At 41.1% G+C, this 16,892-nt stretch overlaps 1 protein-coding gene across 1 annotated transcript in view; it reads right to left on the bottom strand.

The window, feature by feature from the left end:
- COL22A1 (collagen type XXII alpha 1 chain) overlaps window positions 1-16,892 on the bottom strand; it is a 222,523-nt gene that overhangs the window by 118,192 nt on the left and 87,439 nt on the right. Inside the window, exons 6-12 of the mRNA XM_064644186.1 lie at window positions 13,313-13,436; window positions 11,045-11,320; window positions 9,874-9,954; window positions 9,149-9,262; window positions 8,649-8,693; window positions 3,867-3,920; window positions 3,054-3,089 (exon numbers count right to left, since the gene is read on the bottom strand). Of these exons, the coding sequence (XP_064500256.1) occupies window positions 3,054-3,089; window positions 3,867-3,920; window positions 8,649-8,693; window positions 9,149-9,262; window positions 9,874-9,954; window positions 11,045-11,320; window positions 13,313-13,436 (730 nt within the window). The remainder of the gene's footprint in view (window positions 1-3,053; window positions 3,090-3,866; window positions 3,921-8,648; window positions 8,694-9,148; window positions 9,263-9,873; window positions 9,955-11,044; window positions 11,321-13,312; window positions 13,437-16,892) is intronic.

Below are 16,892 nucleotides of genomic sequence, written 5' to 3'. Positions count from 1 at the left end.
GAAGGAAGCTCCTGATAATTACAGAGCTGTCAGACTCACTTCAGTGCCTGGTAAAATTATGGACAACTGTATTCTGGGAGTTACTGAAGAACACTTGGGAGGCAATGCAGTCACTGGTCACAGCCAGCATGGGTCCACAGGGGCAAGTCCTCCTTAACCTGCCTAATTTCCTTTCATGACAAGGTCAAGCTCTTGATGAAGAGAAGACAGTAGATGTGGTTGGTTTGGCATTTTAACAAAGCTTTTGACACTGTCTCTCACAGTATCCTCCTGGACAAGATGTTCAGCAAGTAGCTGGATAAATAAATCATGTGATGGGTGAGTGATTCCCTAATGAATTGGGATCAAAGGGTTATAGGAAATGCGGTTACATCAGGCTGGTGACCAGTCACCAGTGATGTTCCCCAGGGCTCAATTCTAGGGCCAGAGCTCTTCAATGTTTTTTAAATGATATGGATATAGGAATCAAACATGCATTAATTAAGTCTACTGATGACACTAAACAAGAAGATGTGGCCTCCCTCAAAGACAGAGAGTCCCTGCAGAGGATCTGGACAGACTAGAAAGCTGAGCAATCACCAGTTGTGTAAAATGCAGCAAAAGCAAGTGCTGCATTCTCCACCTGGGATGGAATAATTCTGGTTACATGTACAAACTGGGACATGAATGGCTGGAGACCAGCTTCACAGACAGAGATCCATGGTTTTGGATTAATGGCAACTTGAAAAGGAGTCAGCAGTGTGTCCTGGCAACCAAAAGGGCCAACTGTGTTCCTGCCTGATGCACCGTCCAGGGAGATGATTGTTCTACTCTACTCCACGCTGTGTGGCCTCACCTTGAGTGCCGTGTGCAGTTTTGGGAACCACCATATGAGAAGGATATAAAGCTCTTGGAGTGTGTCCAGAGGAGGGTGACCGAGATGGTGAAAGACCTCAAGGCCAAGGCTTAGGAGGAGTGGCTCAGGTCACTTAGTTTGTTCAGCCAGGAGAAGAGAAGGCTGAGAGGAGATCTCATCACACTCTGCACCTTCCTCAAGAAAGAGGTGCTGATCTCCTGTCTCTGGTGACCAGTGACAGGCCACAAGGGAATGGGATGAAGCCCATCCCCACAACAGCAGAAGTTCACATGGGACATTAGGAAAAGGTTTTTCGTGGAGAAGGTGGTTGGGCACTGGAGCAGGTTCTGCAGGAAAGTGGTCACAGCACCAAGCCTGTCAGATCTCAAGAAGCATCTGAATTGTGCTCTTGGTCATATGGATTAGTATTAGGTACTCCTGCAAGGAGCAGGGAGTTGAACTAGATGATCTGTATTGGTTCCTTCCAACTTGAGATGTTCTATGATTTTGTGATTCTATATCCCCAGACTCCCTTTTTAATCAAACCAGCAAAATACAGCTGATGTATCTTTGCTCTCTACCAGCAACAGCACTGACACTCAGCTACTGGGCACACTGGGTACAAACACACTAGGTACCAAGTAACTTCCTCCACAGGCAAGAACAAGCTGCCTCGGCTGGCAGGACTTCCAAATAAACACAACAAGCTGGCCATAAAGTCAGGATCCTCCAAGCCTACACATTTGTTTGGGCAGTCAGTGCTGTTTGGTTGCTCCAGCCAAAGAAGTTCTGCACATACTGGGAGGTTCCTCTATTTTCCCTCTCCAGTCCAGACTCGCAGAACTATTTTCCTATGCATGGCAATAATACAAATGGAATTAAATTTTCCAACACTTTTCTGCAGAGTTCAAATCATAAGAAAACAAAAACTTGCTTCAACTACAGCCCAACTCATATAGTAAACATCATGTTTCCCATCAGACTGCTGACTCTTACCACCTGCCAAACACGAGCTACTTTCCAAAGGCTGAATCCTGAGTCTCAGAGGCTAAATAGTGGCTGCCAGGGGGAGGACTGCAGGAAGATGAATGCAGAAATGTGTTCTTTATAGCCCCCATGTCTCTATTCTGGCTCAGTAATATTTCCTGCCACGAACAACCCTCATTTCGATTGTAATTTCACGTGATGCATTAGCACTGTATACAATCAATACATCATAATCACAGGAAGAACAAATGAGAAGATGTAATGGTCATAAACATCATGTTCTCACTGGTGCAACATTCTTCCTTTCAGATCACAAGCCTATATTATTTTAAATTCCCTGAGCAATCGAGTAGCCACAGATTTGATGGAAAACAGCTCAACAGATTCTTAACCCCACTTTCAATACAAACCATGACTTCCTCCTTAATAAATCCATCTGTCTCCTAGACCCTCCTGTCAATCTTTCTCCAACGCTCCCCGCGACTCGAAATTTCATTTTGATGCTCAAGAAAATATCCTCAATCAGATGTGATATAGAGCTACAGACAGAAAGAGCTAATTCTCCTGTGGACTAATTTTTGTGGCAAGTTTGTAGCCGGAATTGCCTGGAAACCACCATCTTTTTTTTTCTGTAAATGAAATTAATCCAGTTACGCTACGTGTTTCCCATTGTTGATCACTATTGAAAGAATTTTCCAAGACAGAGAGCCCAGCAAGTTTCAGCGGTTATTCCATATCCTCAGTTTTAACTTTTGCTTCAAGTCTTATCACCATGTCCTGTCTAATATTTACTCTTCAGTTTATTAATGAAAAAATCCAATTGAAAGAAAGGCTATGACAGACTCCTCATGACCCAAATTTAATCCTGCTGAAAATTCAATAAACTCAAAATTATACTTTCCCTTTGTTTTTCCTCCTTCCAGACAATTTATTTAGTGCATTATCCTCATGAACTCACTGCTGCTTACACAAAGCAAACATTATGATTTCAATTTGATAACATTTTCCATGGCCAATGCACAAAGGAAACTCAAAGAACACAAAGGGAAAAAAGCAGTGAACACTCAAGAGCTTGTCTGCAGAAGAAGGCGTAACACAGCATAAAAGTTCCCCACGAAGATCCAACTATATCATATCTTTTGCATCCTATGCACTCCAAAACAACCTCTGAGCTAAGAAAGGCAACAGCAAGAAACTCATTTGATTATACCAATGAAAGATTAGATCTTACCTTTTCTCCTTTTTCTCCTATGCCATAGGCTTTGCCCTGAAAATGAAAGAAGAGGGGAAAAGGTACATTTGAAAACAAGGATATCAAACAACTCTATAAATACATGTTTCATGTTTTCCTGGTTATGCATCCAAAACCTATCTCTTTATAGGTATGTATAGGCACACAATCCCATGACAGCTACTACAGGAAAAGTAATTTTCTTTGGGCGTAATTCCTTGATGATAATTCAGTGACAAATTAAACTAGAAAACCTATCCCCAATTCTCCTACTGCAGCCAGGAAAACACCTTTTTTTTTATTCATGGAAAAGTCTGATATTACATTTCCAAAATCAAAGATGCCAACAACCCTTATTGGAATGAAATTTACACAGGGTTAAAGATTTTCTTGCCTAAAAACTCAGTCTGGCATTTGCATTAATTGCAGCTGGGGAAAGCTGTATCTTGGTCATCTGAATGTAAAAGAGTCGAGCGAGATTTGCATCTTCTTTGTGTTCAGTTGCTTCACGCTGTCCCCATCAGACGTGCATCTGTGCTATAATCAAGTACATCCAAGTTACACGTTTAATTAGAAAGCCAATCCTAAGTCAGTTATCAGATGTATTCAGGGGTGAACCCTTCCATTTTCCCCCCTCCAAGAGATGACAGTGCGTGCCAGAAAGATCAGCTTCCCCTTGGGATTCAGGTCCAGCAGGGAAAACATATTTGATCAGGTCACATGACATTGTGAGCAAGTTCTCAACACAAAGGAGCAACCAAATACTTGTATTTTCATCTTCTTAAGTAAAACCATTGGATATTTCTTACTTACCGACTCTCCTTTTTCTCCTCTGAGTCCAGGAAACCCCGGACTGCCTCTTTCTCCCTTGAAAAAGAAAGTGTGTTACTGTCACAGAGTTAATTAATTCATTTTTTTAACATAGAAGGAAAGTGATGCAACAAGGGTTTGCCTGAGATTGTGGAAACTTTTGGTCCCCCCAGTCTCTATAGCCAAGATTTCAGCTCCTGCCCTGAGGACTGGGTGTATCTCATTGCATTTATAGTGACTTCAGTGTACAAGTTTTCAGATGGACTTTCTATTCTATTTTTCATGTGAAAATACTGGTAGAAGCCTTCAGAGTGCACTGGCAAAACAGAGATCTTTCTCTTCAAAAGTGCTTATTTTCTATTAAGCCAGGAAGAACTTGGAAAGGTGGTTTGCATAAGACCTAGAGGGTACACACCTAAAATATGGAAAAGATAAACCCGCAAATATTGTTGACATTTTATTTGGGTTTTTTCTTTTTAAATTCAAACCCCTTGTTTTCAGTCACACTAAATTTTCAGTATCAGATAACTCCTCTCTTCCCTCGCACAAGTGTGCAGCGCACACAGAGTTGCTCTCCCTGCTTTTTCCAATGGAAGAGAGGGAAGAGAACGTAGAAAAAAGAAATTTGAAAATACACAAATTGTGATGAGTGGAAAAATTATAACTGGGGAAGGAAATACATGGGGAGGAAAAAGGGAAAAATGGTCAATCAAAAATGAAGCAAAACTTTTTCTCCATTTGTCTCCTCAGAAGGATAGGGATGAAAACGATAAAGAATCAAAAAGGATATATGATTTCATAAATGTTCTTCAGATACAGAATTAAAAGTGGGGCCAAAACCAGCAAGTGCCGGGAAATACCTGAAAATCATTTTCATGTACTGCTCTGCAATCTCAAAACTAGACATGAGACACTGGAAGCATTTGTCAGGATCATGGTTTCTTTTTCCCAGGTGAAGAAAACAGAGGAAAGTTTCTTAAAAGGAAAGTTTCTTAAAAGCTTTTGAAAGCACAGGTAAGTTTCTTTCTTTAACCTTTCTGTTCTGTTTTTTTGCCAAAAGAAAGAAAACTCAGAGCAAGTGGCATATATGCAATAGCAATGGCATGGTCAACTAGGAAGGCTGTGGTAAAATTCATAAAAGTTTTTATGAAACCTTCTCTTCTAAGTCACTGAAAGTACCCAACCTTTCCAATCTGGAGAAAAAATACATCCTGTCAGAGGATGTCTAATACACTGGACTTCACAAACTTTTCAAGGGCAGGTAAGCATTGTCATTTCTATGTGGACAAAAACACACCTCACAGAGAACAGATTTTTTTCTAAACTCGGATCAATAGCAGCTCTGGAAGAGAAAAGAAGCCTGTTGACCATCAGCCCAGTGCTCCAACCAGCCATTCTGGCTGCCTGCAAACAACACAGCATGCAGAGGGAGCGTGGAAGGAAAATAAATTAGACTGGGCTGTGATTAGCCTCTAAAATTTACCAATAGGACCCAGCTTCAGGCAATGCCTGACTCTTTCCCAATACCATCCTTTCTCTTACCTCCTTCCAAGACATATCACTGTGTCTCCTCTCAGTTTGGCACCATGGGTGACTGAGACAGAGGTGCTCATCTTCTAGGGACTTTTCTCACTTTTTTTAATAACTGTGAGCTCTCCCATTTTGCCCTGCCTTTGAAGACTCAGAGAGTATTGGAAACTCATTATCTTCCCACACTGGTTATAAACTTTGAATATTTCCTCTGGACAGATCACATTGTAAGAAAAGCCTGCCCAAACCTCCTCCTCTAAAAGAAGGAATATGCTATAGGAGCTCAGGATAGCAGAGCCTGAACACAAGTCTCTCCATTTTTAACTCAAATAGATGGCAGCCACATTCATTTCACTTAAAAGACTGTCAAAATGACCTTTTTTTAAAGAAAACATAGAGAAACACAAAACCTTTTTTTTTTTTTTTTTTTTTTTTTGAATACAGAGTAAAAACCGCACCAGCTACTGCTGGTCTAGGGAAAACAAACCAAACCAAACCAAACTCCAAAACTCTCACAGCTTAGAGAAGGAGCCTCACAATCCTCTTGACTTTGCAAGCCTCTCCAAAGATCACTATATTGGGCTAAAGGGGGTTTTTAGCACTGATCTCTCTCCCTGTTGGTATCTCCTGGGACTAATTTCTCAGGTGACTACCACAAGCTGTGGGCCTTTTTCCTGATACAGCTGAACCAGCTGCTTTGCTGGGTTACTTATATGGCCATATATAGTCTCTCACAGGACATTTCTTAATATCAGCCTGTAAAATGTTTTTGGATAATGCTGAAATACTTAGAACCTACCTAAATATCCCTTGGGCCTCGGTTATTTAAAGGTAGATTTCAGCATTGCAACTCATCCCAAACAAGAGATGCTCAGTAGTGATGATGTTTATAGAGAAAATTAGGAATTTTGGCTCAGAGGTCTGATGTTGTTCTGTCTCCATTATTTCCCTGATAATTTCTTTTCTTATTTATTTGTTTACTCCAATCTCTCTGTTTAATCAATGTTCAGTCTTCTCTTATGTTATACTCACTGCCTATTTAATCAAGCCTAAGAGTACAGTAGAGATCTTATTATTTTAATTTTTTTTAGTGTTTCTTGAAGCCCCTGTTCTTGGATTCAAATAAAAATGGAACTCTTTTTTATTTGTTACCTTAAGAAAGTTTTACACCCTTTTCATTAGCCAAAAACAAAGCTTTAAAACACACCCCTTGCACCATAGAAATGAGGAGCCAAGTTTAATGATCCTAAAACATATTATGGACATGTACAACTCTGTAATGCAGAAGCCATTCATATTTTTGTGGGCCCTTAGTCTTTCTTTGATAAATACCAGTTGGTAATGTTGGGGAGTTGCAAATAGCATTGAATTTCCTCCCCATGGCCAGCATTTTAGCCTGGGTAGCTCAGTAATGCTGCAGAGAGAGGTGAGGAGAGCAAAATTCATTCTTGAACACAGAGCAAGGACTGTGACAAGCTGCTCCTTGGAAAAAGTGATGTAAGAACTCCTGTCAAGGGAAGTATATGTTATTTAATCACAATGTCTTTGCAAGTCAGGTGCAAAATCTATTAATTGCCTTATTTAGCAGATACAGAAGCCAAGTCATTTGTCTGAAATATCACATTTGTACCAAATTGTTGCCAGATCCTGGATTTAAATGGCATCATCCCCAGGCCCTTGAGACTGTGACACAGTCCTGCCTTGTCTGTGTACAAATCTCAAATCACTACTGCCAGAGAAAAGTCACACACATCTCTAGATCTCTCCAGCCACACACATACAGGAGTGGGCCAGCCCTTCTGGGGTCTGTAACAGAAAATCTGCTGATACTGTGCTTATATAAACCTCCTTTTGTATTCCACTAGTGCCTCCTGTACCCCAGCAGTGTGCCATGTTATACAGGGCAGACACCCTGACCGGTGTATAGACCTTGTCAAAGTGGTGAAAGACAAGGAGATGTTGCTGCAGGGCCCTTTTATTATTATCATTATTGTCCTTCTGCAACCTCCTCACGACAGTCATGGCTCTGCTCTTCTTCAAAACAGCCCATCATTATTTAAGCTGTCACAGATTAAAATAGAAAGCTGCTATTTATATATGTGGAAGCACAAGGAGCTGTTTTCTGCACATTCAGTCAGGCACATCTGAGTACTAATGAGTCCATGTTCTTTCATTGCAGCAGAAAACATACTCCAAAATGCATCTCCTTACTCCAGACCTTGTCCCTGCAGACAGCAAGCCAAGCTTTGCCAAAACACAATACATTTTTGAGGATGTCTGACCTTCCAAGACCCAGAGATTTCCCCTTTCGCCTCTCACAGTGTTTCATAATAACTGAGTGATTCTGGTGAGCTGCAATTCAATTATTCACACAATAAATATAAACTCAGTGACTGAATTTGTAGAAGTGACTCAGATGCAAACGGTTTTGAATACAACTTGTTCTCAAAAATCTTTTCCATCACACAGATGGAAAGCTGGGAACCACCACCACCAGCTTTCACCTCTTCATCAGTGTATGAATCTCTGTTTTCTTCCAGTACCTGTACTCCCTTAGAGTCTATTGCCTCACAGCTCTATTTGTAACCAAGCACAGAAGGAAAATGTGTTTGTGCTGAATGCACACGTGTATATCAAAGAAACTTGCAGAACATGCAGGGTAATATAAAGGCTGCACTGTGAAAATTGAAGCAGACATCACAACCACTCTCCTACCCTGCTATCTAGGAAGGAGTGCTGAGGGAAATGGTCTATATTTAACATCATGACTCAGATAATCTTCATAAGGATAACAGATTGTGACTAATCTTTTGCTGTTAGTTTCAGGAAATTTTGTGGAGTGTGACTGGAAGGCTGCTACCCAACTTATGGATATATAGTACTGCTGAGCAAGGCACAGCAGAGAAGAAGCTCGTCATTTTCCAGGTGACTTGCCATGGAAACTGTGCATGACCTAGTAGAGAATAACAGTAACTTGCAAAAAGCCAGTTTAAAAGCTACAGGGAAGCATTGTGCAAGATATTTACTTTAAGAATGACATAAAGCAACAACAGAAACGTCTAAATGCAAGTGTAGAACAAAGACACAAGATAGTCAGAGCCTCCTGCTCTGCCTCAGGCTCATCCAAAACTGTCTGAACTTAGTCATATGCTAAATTGACTCTCAATTCTCAAAATCTTTAACTCTTCAGCTGACTCTGAAACTGTTTCATTGTTGTTGATTTCATTAAACAAATGGACTAACACATATACTGACCTTTTGACCTTTGGGACCTTCAGGGCCAATTAGACCCCTCTCCCCCTAAGACAAAAAGAAACATGATTAATCAGACCGATCTTCTCATTATATAACCAAGCAAGGGGCATGATCCTGCAACTGCTGAGGACAACAAAAATGTTTTTAGGTTTAAGCGGAGAAGAGAACAAAGCTGACATGCCCTCAGGAGCAGTGACAATGGAACTGGCTTCTCAGAGGTCTTAGTCACAGCCAGCATAAGCAAGCATACCATCTTCAAAAACTATGAGATTTTTTTCAGTGTGGCTATATTTACCTCCAGAATCTGGTTTGGTTTATTTTTTTTGAAGAAGGATGCACCTAACTGGCCTGGATAAAAATAACTACTTTTATTTCAATGTTACTACCATGACTAGCAGCAGGGTCAAAATCACTGAATTAGGTAAGGAGAAAATACATGGGAAAACTTCCATTGCTTTTATGGACGTCCCCAGATGAAACATTCTTGTCTCAACACTCACCTTCTGTCCAGCAAGACAGGAGCAGTTGAATGTCTTGAGGTGGCCAACTTGCTCACTGCCAACAGTGGGCCTCACTTCCAGGGGAGGTGCTTCCGTCAGGACCGTGACCTGGCACTGCACCCAAACACCCAAGGTCATGACAAAGCCTTTGATGCTGGAAAGTTTCCCCTTCCATGCTCTTTAGAGAAACCCCACAGGCACTACTGTATAACACACAGCCAAATGAGTCCTCAGGAGGAATGAAATCCCACAAAAGCCATTCATCCAAGCAATAGGGAAAAATGTGGCAAAATGAACAATGAATCTCTTTAACCAAGATTGAGGGGATAAGAGTTGAAAGGAGGGTGGAAGTTTCTGGTAAGAGTTGGGCACAGGAAAATAGGCAGCAACTGGTGCTGGTTTTATCTGTTTCCAAATAAAACCAGTGGGAAACACGCTGAATATTTCACGCTGCATTTCTGTTGTTCCATCATCACTTCAGGGTTTTGTTTCCCCTGACAGTTTGACAAGGAAAGAGGAACTTGGAAACTTCAAATTTCTCATACTCATCCGTCTGCAGTGGTTCTTCTCTGGCTCTACTACATTACCAATTACACAGTTAGGTTTCATTCACCCTCATTAAAAAAATTATAATCCCATACTGCCATACATTTCCTGATTTATGTTAAGAGATTTCAGTGAAGAGTGTTCATGTGAAAATGAATAAATGACAAAAAGGAGCTTACCGGTCCAGAGGGAATGTCGCAGCACGTCTCCAGCTCAGCATGCCGGGAATCACAGTAAATAACCATCCGCTGAAGATCAAACTGGAAAACAAAGCGAGGCAACAGTCTCAGACACACTGAATTATTAAAGACCGCATGTCCTTTTGCTTGGATACAAACAGAGCAGGCAAATACAAACAAAATCCAGATGGTGCTAACTTCAGAGTGATTCCATGGATCCTGTAGTCAGTCTCTAGCTGTACCTGTCAATAATGGACCAATATCTCAGCATGGTCCGAGAGAGCTGAACTAATGAGACCCTGAATATACCTATTAAAATTCTGGTGGAGGTATTCATGCTAATCCCCATGTTCTAGCCAAATTTCTGTCTGAGAAGACATATCCTGGACACCACTGTCCCTCCTAGAATTTTGTCTAGACAGAAGGTTTGTTTTTCTCCGGCTGTGCCTGGCATCTTCTGACCTTTGACCCCTACATGAGAAATGATGTTTAATACGCACATTTAATATGCACGTGCCATCCATTTTGCACAGATAGAAAGATTACACAAGTCTCAAACACTAAATGATCACACATAAATTATACCAGGTTAACACTACTGCTGGACAATCAGGTCCAACCTGCAGGTCTCCACTTCAATTGTACAAAGAGTCATTTAATATCCAAGGAACTGAGAATGTACCATTACTCTCCTGAGTTAACAAGCTTCCTTTCCCCTCCCATCTCTTCCTATCATGGGTGGAAACATTCATAATGCCAAGATCAGACAATAAGAAGCCTTTACATGGAGTTCAGTACCCAGTTCGATGATATTTGTGTGTGATTTTTTCTCTGCTTTTAACTGTAGCACGTTTTGTATGATCAGGAAATTCCTTGAGAGTTCTGGAAATTCTCCAATACTGCACCCAAGCTATTTCACTTTCAGAAGAAAGATGAAATTTCTCATTTTTAATCCCTATTATGGAGACACTGTCAGTCTCACATAAAAAGACAGCAAGTCCTGCGCATGATAAGGTGCCAACCTGTCTTAGCTATGTAACACTGTTAACATTTCAGCGATGCTGCCTCAGGAAAAGGGTAAATTACAACATAATCCCCAAAACCCCATTCATGTGCTGCAAACCCAATCCTGAACATTACCCCAGCTCTAATCTGGAAGAGCCGTACTCACGTCAATGGGGACACTGTCATACAAGCGTTTGCCAATCACAGTCTTTCCTTGAATGTCAATGTTTTCCCTGTCTTCAATAGGCAGCACCTGCACCAGTTTGCAGTCTATGTAAAGCGAGACAGCCTTCGACTGGATGCTGAGGGCAATTTTGTGCCAGTTGCGGTCGAACAGGTCACTGACTCGTGTGTTTCTGAAGACCACCCTGACAGCGTCCTTGGTGAGCCCCACGGCGTTGTACTCCAGAGCTTTGTTCTCTCCATCCAGGCGGATCGAGACCTGCATGGAAACAGAATCGATTTTTCTAAGAAAGTACAAAGTCTTCTCCTTCCTCCTGACTGCTTTCCATCACCACCGACACCACAAATCCAGGGATGGTACAGCCTGTGGTGAGAAGCCCAAGCAAAGAGCTTGGACAGAGTTTTGTGAGAGATATGGACAGGGAGCCCACACCTGTGCTAGTAAATAAAATGTGGCTGCACAGGCTTTGGTGCAGACCCATGACCATCTAAAGCCAGGCAATGCTTGGGCGTGGTTGGGTGGTAGCACATCAGGGGCATCTCCCCAAAGGCAGAGAGACAAAGTTGAACCTGGTTTGGATCCCTCTATCCTGTGCACTCCTCCACTACTTCCTAGCAGTCTCTGTGCTTTTTACTCCCATCACAGATCCTCAGCTGTCCCATGGGACACAGAAAAATGCTTCATCACCTGGTATGAAACCAATCTGATGAGCTGTAGCACTGCCCACATGTTATTTCAGATGCTTTGAACAGAAAACTACAGCTACACCCCATTCCCTGTCTTAAGAGCTACAGAGCAGGCAAAAATCGGCTTTTGAACACATGAAACTTTTAGTTCATTTACAAATTGGTTTCTTCTTTTACCAAAGTCAGGCAGTTACCAGCAAGCAGCAGGCAATGGAGCATGCAGAGCCAGGGGAGCAAATGGTGAGTCTGCAAGCTGCAGAGCTGGAAGGAGTTTGGACCACATTAGCACCAAGCTGTGTGTGATGTAAGCAGCCCAGATCTGACCCCAGATCTGACCCAACTTCTCCGTGCAGCTGAGATCTGTGCTGGCTGGGAATGCCAGCTCGGATCAGCATTGGCTCAGAAGTGTCTACATCTGTGAGCTGTGCAGGTGTGCAATGGACTAGCCAAAGCAGGACTGACTTTACATGAAACGGGGCTCATGAGGCTCTAACTCACTTCTGGCACCACATTTTAAGGTACTTTGACATTATTACTGGAAATATTGAGTGTTTTTTTCTCTTCACACCTAAACAGTTCAAGTTTTCAACTTCTTCCAAGAAATACTGCATGATACATGCATTCTCATTCTGCAGCAAATAACAATGCAGGTAACACAGTAAAACACATTTCATTTAAGAAATGAATAATAATTGTCATCTAAGCTTTTTACCATTGTCTCAAACCCAGTTAGCTAACGCTTCCAACTGCACCTATCTTTCACTGAGAGTTCCCAAAATCGTTTTGAATACCAGTCCCAAAGCAACAACACTGAATTACACTGCTATGTAAGCCCATGCTGACACTCCAGTTTAGAGTCATGAGTAATGCCATCAGCATCAGATTTGGTGCTGCACCATATTTGTTGCTGATCAGAAAAACATACAGCCCATCCAAACCACTCCCTCCTCAAGCACACTCAAACACCTAAACTCTAGCAAGCTGTTAAGAACATGCTGTCTAAGGGCAGACAGCCCTTTAGTACACTCTTATGGCATTTTTCTTCTGAGAACATGAGAGTACTTCAAGAAAAAATATTATATCATGCAGCAGCCAGGACTTAGGGTTATGGAGTTATAATAAGTGTTACATCCACACCAAAAGCAGGAACTCATAAAACTTTGCATGACACCTAGAAGAACTCTGTGCAAAAACCTGACATAACTCACTGTTCTGTGTGACAATAGTTTTCCAAACAGGCAAAATAATTTCCCTAAACAGAACTATCTGAACAAAACAACTAAAAACTCATCAGTAGTTTCAAGAGCAAGGATGGTATTTTTTGTCCCTCTTTCAAACTAACACATTTATTTTCATACTAATAAAAACCAAGGTCTGTGCAAACCTTCCTCCAGGGTTGAATTAAAGGTAAAGATTTTCAGCAGAATGCAGAGAAAAACAGGTAAAGGGATTTTTATCAGTCTGCAAGGAAAAAGGAGTGGGAGGCTAAGGCAAGAAAACTGGTTCATGGCAACAAAAATAGAGAAAGAAGGCTGTTCCTGCTGGCTGCAAAAGGACCTCTTACCTGTGGTATGCCATACTTGTCGATAATCTGCCAAATATACCAGTCTTCTTTCCTGGAAGCCTTCCGAAATTTGAAGGTAGTTACAAAGGCATATTCATCAGGCAGACCTTGTGGAAATACATCCCTGACATGGGGAGGGGAAAGAGAAGATTGTATCAGGCTCAGCAGTGAAGAGCAGAACTTCTAAAACTCGCTCCATGTCCCAGTAATAGTTCCCTAAAGTATCATTATAGTTCCTACAAAATCTGCTTTATTTGGAGGCCTGCAGAGAGATAAACATGAGCTTGTGCCCTCCAGGCAATTCTGTCCTTGTGAAGCCCTTTTTAATTCCAGTGGAGAAGCTCTCAAACTGGATAAGAAATAGTTAAAATCTGCAGTCGAGTATCCATCATATTAAAAAGGTTGTTTTTTACTTGATGCTTCTGTTCATACAATCTGTAAATAATTCTGTTCTTCTTCAGGTGTGCTGGAGACCAGTGACTTCTGAGAATGGGCAGGAACATCTGAAACCCTCTATAAAAGTACAGTTATAGCAACAAACATTGTAATATTTGCCCCAAAACAGGCACTACAACTGATGTCTTTCCAAGAAGATGTTCCTTGGCTGATGGCCTGTGAGAACAGGAGAACCTTCTCAAATCAAACATTGTAAACACATTAGCCAGAAATTTGCTTGGTATGACACCACAACCAAATCAAACACTGTTTGACTCTACTCCAACATAAAAATGTACCATAACATGGGGATGCAGGGGTGGACAGAAGGGATCACTAATACAGCATCATCTTTTTTTTTTTTTTTTTTGTCACTAACCATTACTGGATGCCTAAGAACAAGAATGAATAGAACAAACATATCTTTCTCCTACCCCCAGTTTTAGGGATCTGGGAGTCAAATTCAGAGACAAAAACAATTTCTATATTAATAAATTTCTGTGGATTTATCTTATATGGACTTCTTCATCTTCCCCTTGAACTCAGGTAAACTTATGACATTCACAACATCCTTTGGCAAGGAATCACACTCTGCTACCCACTGTATAAGGAGCCTCCTCCAGTTTGTTCAGGACCTAACTCAGATCTTATCAGGGACAACACAATGAACCTCTTCTTGTTCTATTTTTTATAGCATTCATGATTTTTCAGACTTTGTTTATAATGCCTCTAAGCCATCTCTTTTCTCACTTGAAGAGTCCCAGTTAACGTGGTTCTTCATGCCCAAGCCAGCCTGCTTCTCTGATCATTCCTAAATAAACCCTTCCTAAATATCATGTCTTTGCTTTGGCATATCTGAGCAGTCAGGCACAAGCATTCATTAGAAAACAAAACACAACAGCAGCAATTAACGAAGAGCAAACTATGAAGACAGATTCTCTTAACAAATAGGTGACATAATCCGTCACTATGCAGAAACTGGCACAGTCAAAGGCACATAAAATTAGAGACCTTTAATTATGTTAAAAGCAAAAAGTCCTCAAAATTTCCAGAATAGTCTGGTTTGCAATTACAGCAAAGGTTGAGAGCTGATCTTTCCTAATGCCAAAATACTAGATCATAAATAATCTGTGCTTTGAATTCCCTATCTTTTTGGTCAAGTTATAAATTCAGAACACTGTGGTTTCATCCATTGCTGTGGTTTTTGCTGTATAAGTTGGTTTTTCCTCCTGGAGAAAAAGGCACTCTCTGAACTCTTCCAACTTCTTCCCAAAGAAAACTGAACCAGAGTCCCAATAGCTCCTTTACAAAATCCTTCCCTTAGGAAAGCAGACAAGGCCGTCTTATTTTTTGGTACTGGTTATTTTACCAAGGAGGTCTGAGTTGACGGGAGGTTAACAAATGTGATACCCATCTACAGGAAGGGCCAGAAGCAGCATCTGGAGGTGAACGGAAGTAGGACCTGGAAAGAGGATCACCTTAGACTAGATATTAAGAAAAAAATATTTACCAAAAAGGTGGTCAGGCGTTGGAACGGGCTGCCCAGGGAAGTGGTGGATTCACCATCCCTGAAAATGCTCAAAAAAAAGTGTGGATATGGCACTTGGGGACATGGTTTAGCAGTGAAAATGGCAGTGTAGGATAACAGTTGTACTCAATGATCTTACAGGTCTTTTCCAACCTTAATGATTTTATGATTCTGGACATCTCTGAGCTGGGAACAGGAATAACATTATGCAAGCTTAATTTCAGAAAGGGTTTTCAGATGCTTAATGCTTAGTGCCCACAGAAATAACTGGGAGTTAGGTACCTAAATATCCCTGTGAGTCTGGCCACACCTCATCACACAGGGCTGACAAACAGCCCATCAGGTAGATTTAAACCGACAGAAAGCTATAATGACCTATTACCTGCCACCCTCAACTGATTTTTAAAGCGGCCAAGGAACTGGCTGCAAGTTCCAAACAGAAAAAGGTTTCATGCCAAAAGCAAATCTGAAGACACTCTTATTGCTCTGAAGATGTAATAAAAGCTTTTTCTGAAGCTGTTGGTCCCTACTTCTTTTACAGAGATGCATTGCTACATATATAATAAAAAATTTGTTTAGGAGTTTTCACTTATTTCCTCACTAAAAAGTGATCTCCATCTAGAAGTTCAGCTTTACTTAGAGATCCAAGGGCAGGAATTGCTGTTCCCAGAAATATTTTATTTTCTTCTTTCACGCAAGGCTGACTTGGACTGATGATCCATACTACAGAGGTTTGCTGGATGCTTGGTACCTACAGGGAGCACTTTGCCAGCTCCTTGGTCTATAATTCTGACAGCAGGATAGATTGCAGAAGAGGGCCTCATAAAATTCCAAGACAAAAAATCCCCCAATGCTGCAGGTTAGTCTAAGAGTCAATTAACTCAACTACAAGGTCAGTCAAATCACAACTTCTACAAAGAAAAAATTTTAATAACGAGAAGGATTTTCACAACACAATCAACCTCACCCATACATCCTTGGCAGACATCTTTCTGGCTTCTACCTCAGAAACCTCAGTGAAGGAATAGATACAACCTCTCTAGGTAATTTCTTCCTGTCTTTCACTGTCGTACATGCTGAAAAAAACCAAAAACAAAAAAACCAAAACACCAAATAACCCCAAACCTATCCTAAATCTCACTTGCTATAGTTTAATTTTCCCAAAACAACTTTTTTTTCCACAGGAGCCATGTGAACAATTTGTTCTCCTCTCTTTGCTGCAATCTGTTCTATGTTTCTCAGCTCTCCCTTCAGTCCTTTACCCTCTAAAAGACCAAAAAAGCCTTCAGTTATTCCATCTCAGTCATGCTTAATCTCCTTTACCTTGTTATAAATAGGAGATAATGAGGGACCTCTTGAGATCATCTAAGCTAAAGAAGGTTTTTCTTCTGTCTAGAATTCATGGATTTAATTTATTCCCATTCCTTCTCGGCCTGTCAATGAATATGACTAAGGAGATCCTGGCTCCATCTTCTTTGCTTCTTCTCTATCAGGTATCTAAACACATGGATAAGATTCTCCCTCCCTGAGCTTTCTGTCCTCTAGGCTGAACAATCTGAGTTGTCTCTGCTGTTCCTCATATGAAATATATGTTTGGGAAGAAATAAGGAACAAGGA

The sequence above is a fragment of the Pseudopipra pipra genome, chromosome 1 (assembly GCF_036250125.1).
Source record: "Pseudopipra pipra isolate bDixPip1 chromosome 1, bDixPip1.hap1, whole genome shotgun sequence".
Lineage (NCBI taxonomy): Eukaryota > Metazoa > Chordata > Aves > Passeriformes > Pipridae > Pseudopipra > Pseudopipra pipra.
The sequence above is the reverse complement of the archived record's forward strand: the minus strand, read 5'-3'. Positions and strand labels throughout refer to the sequence as shown.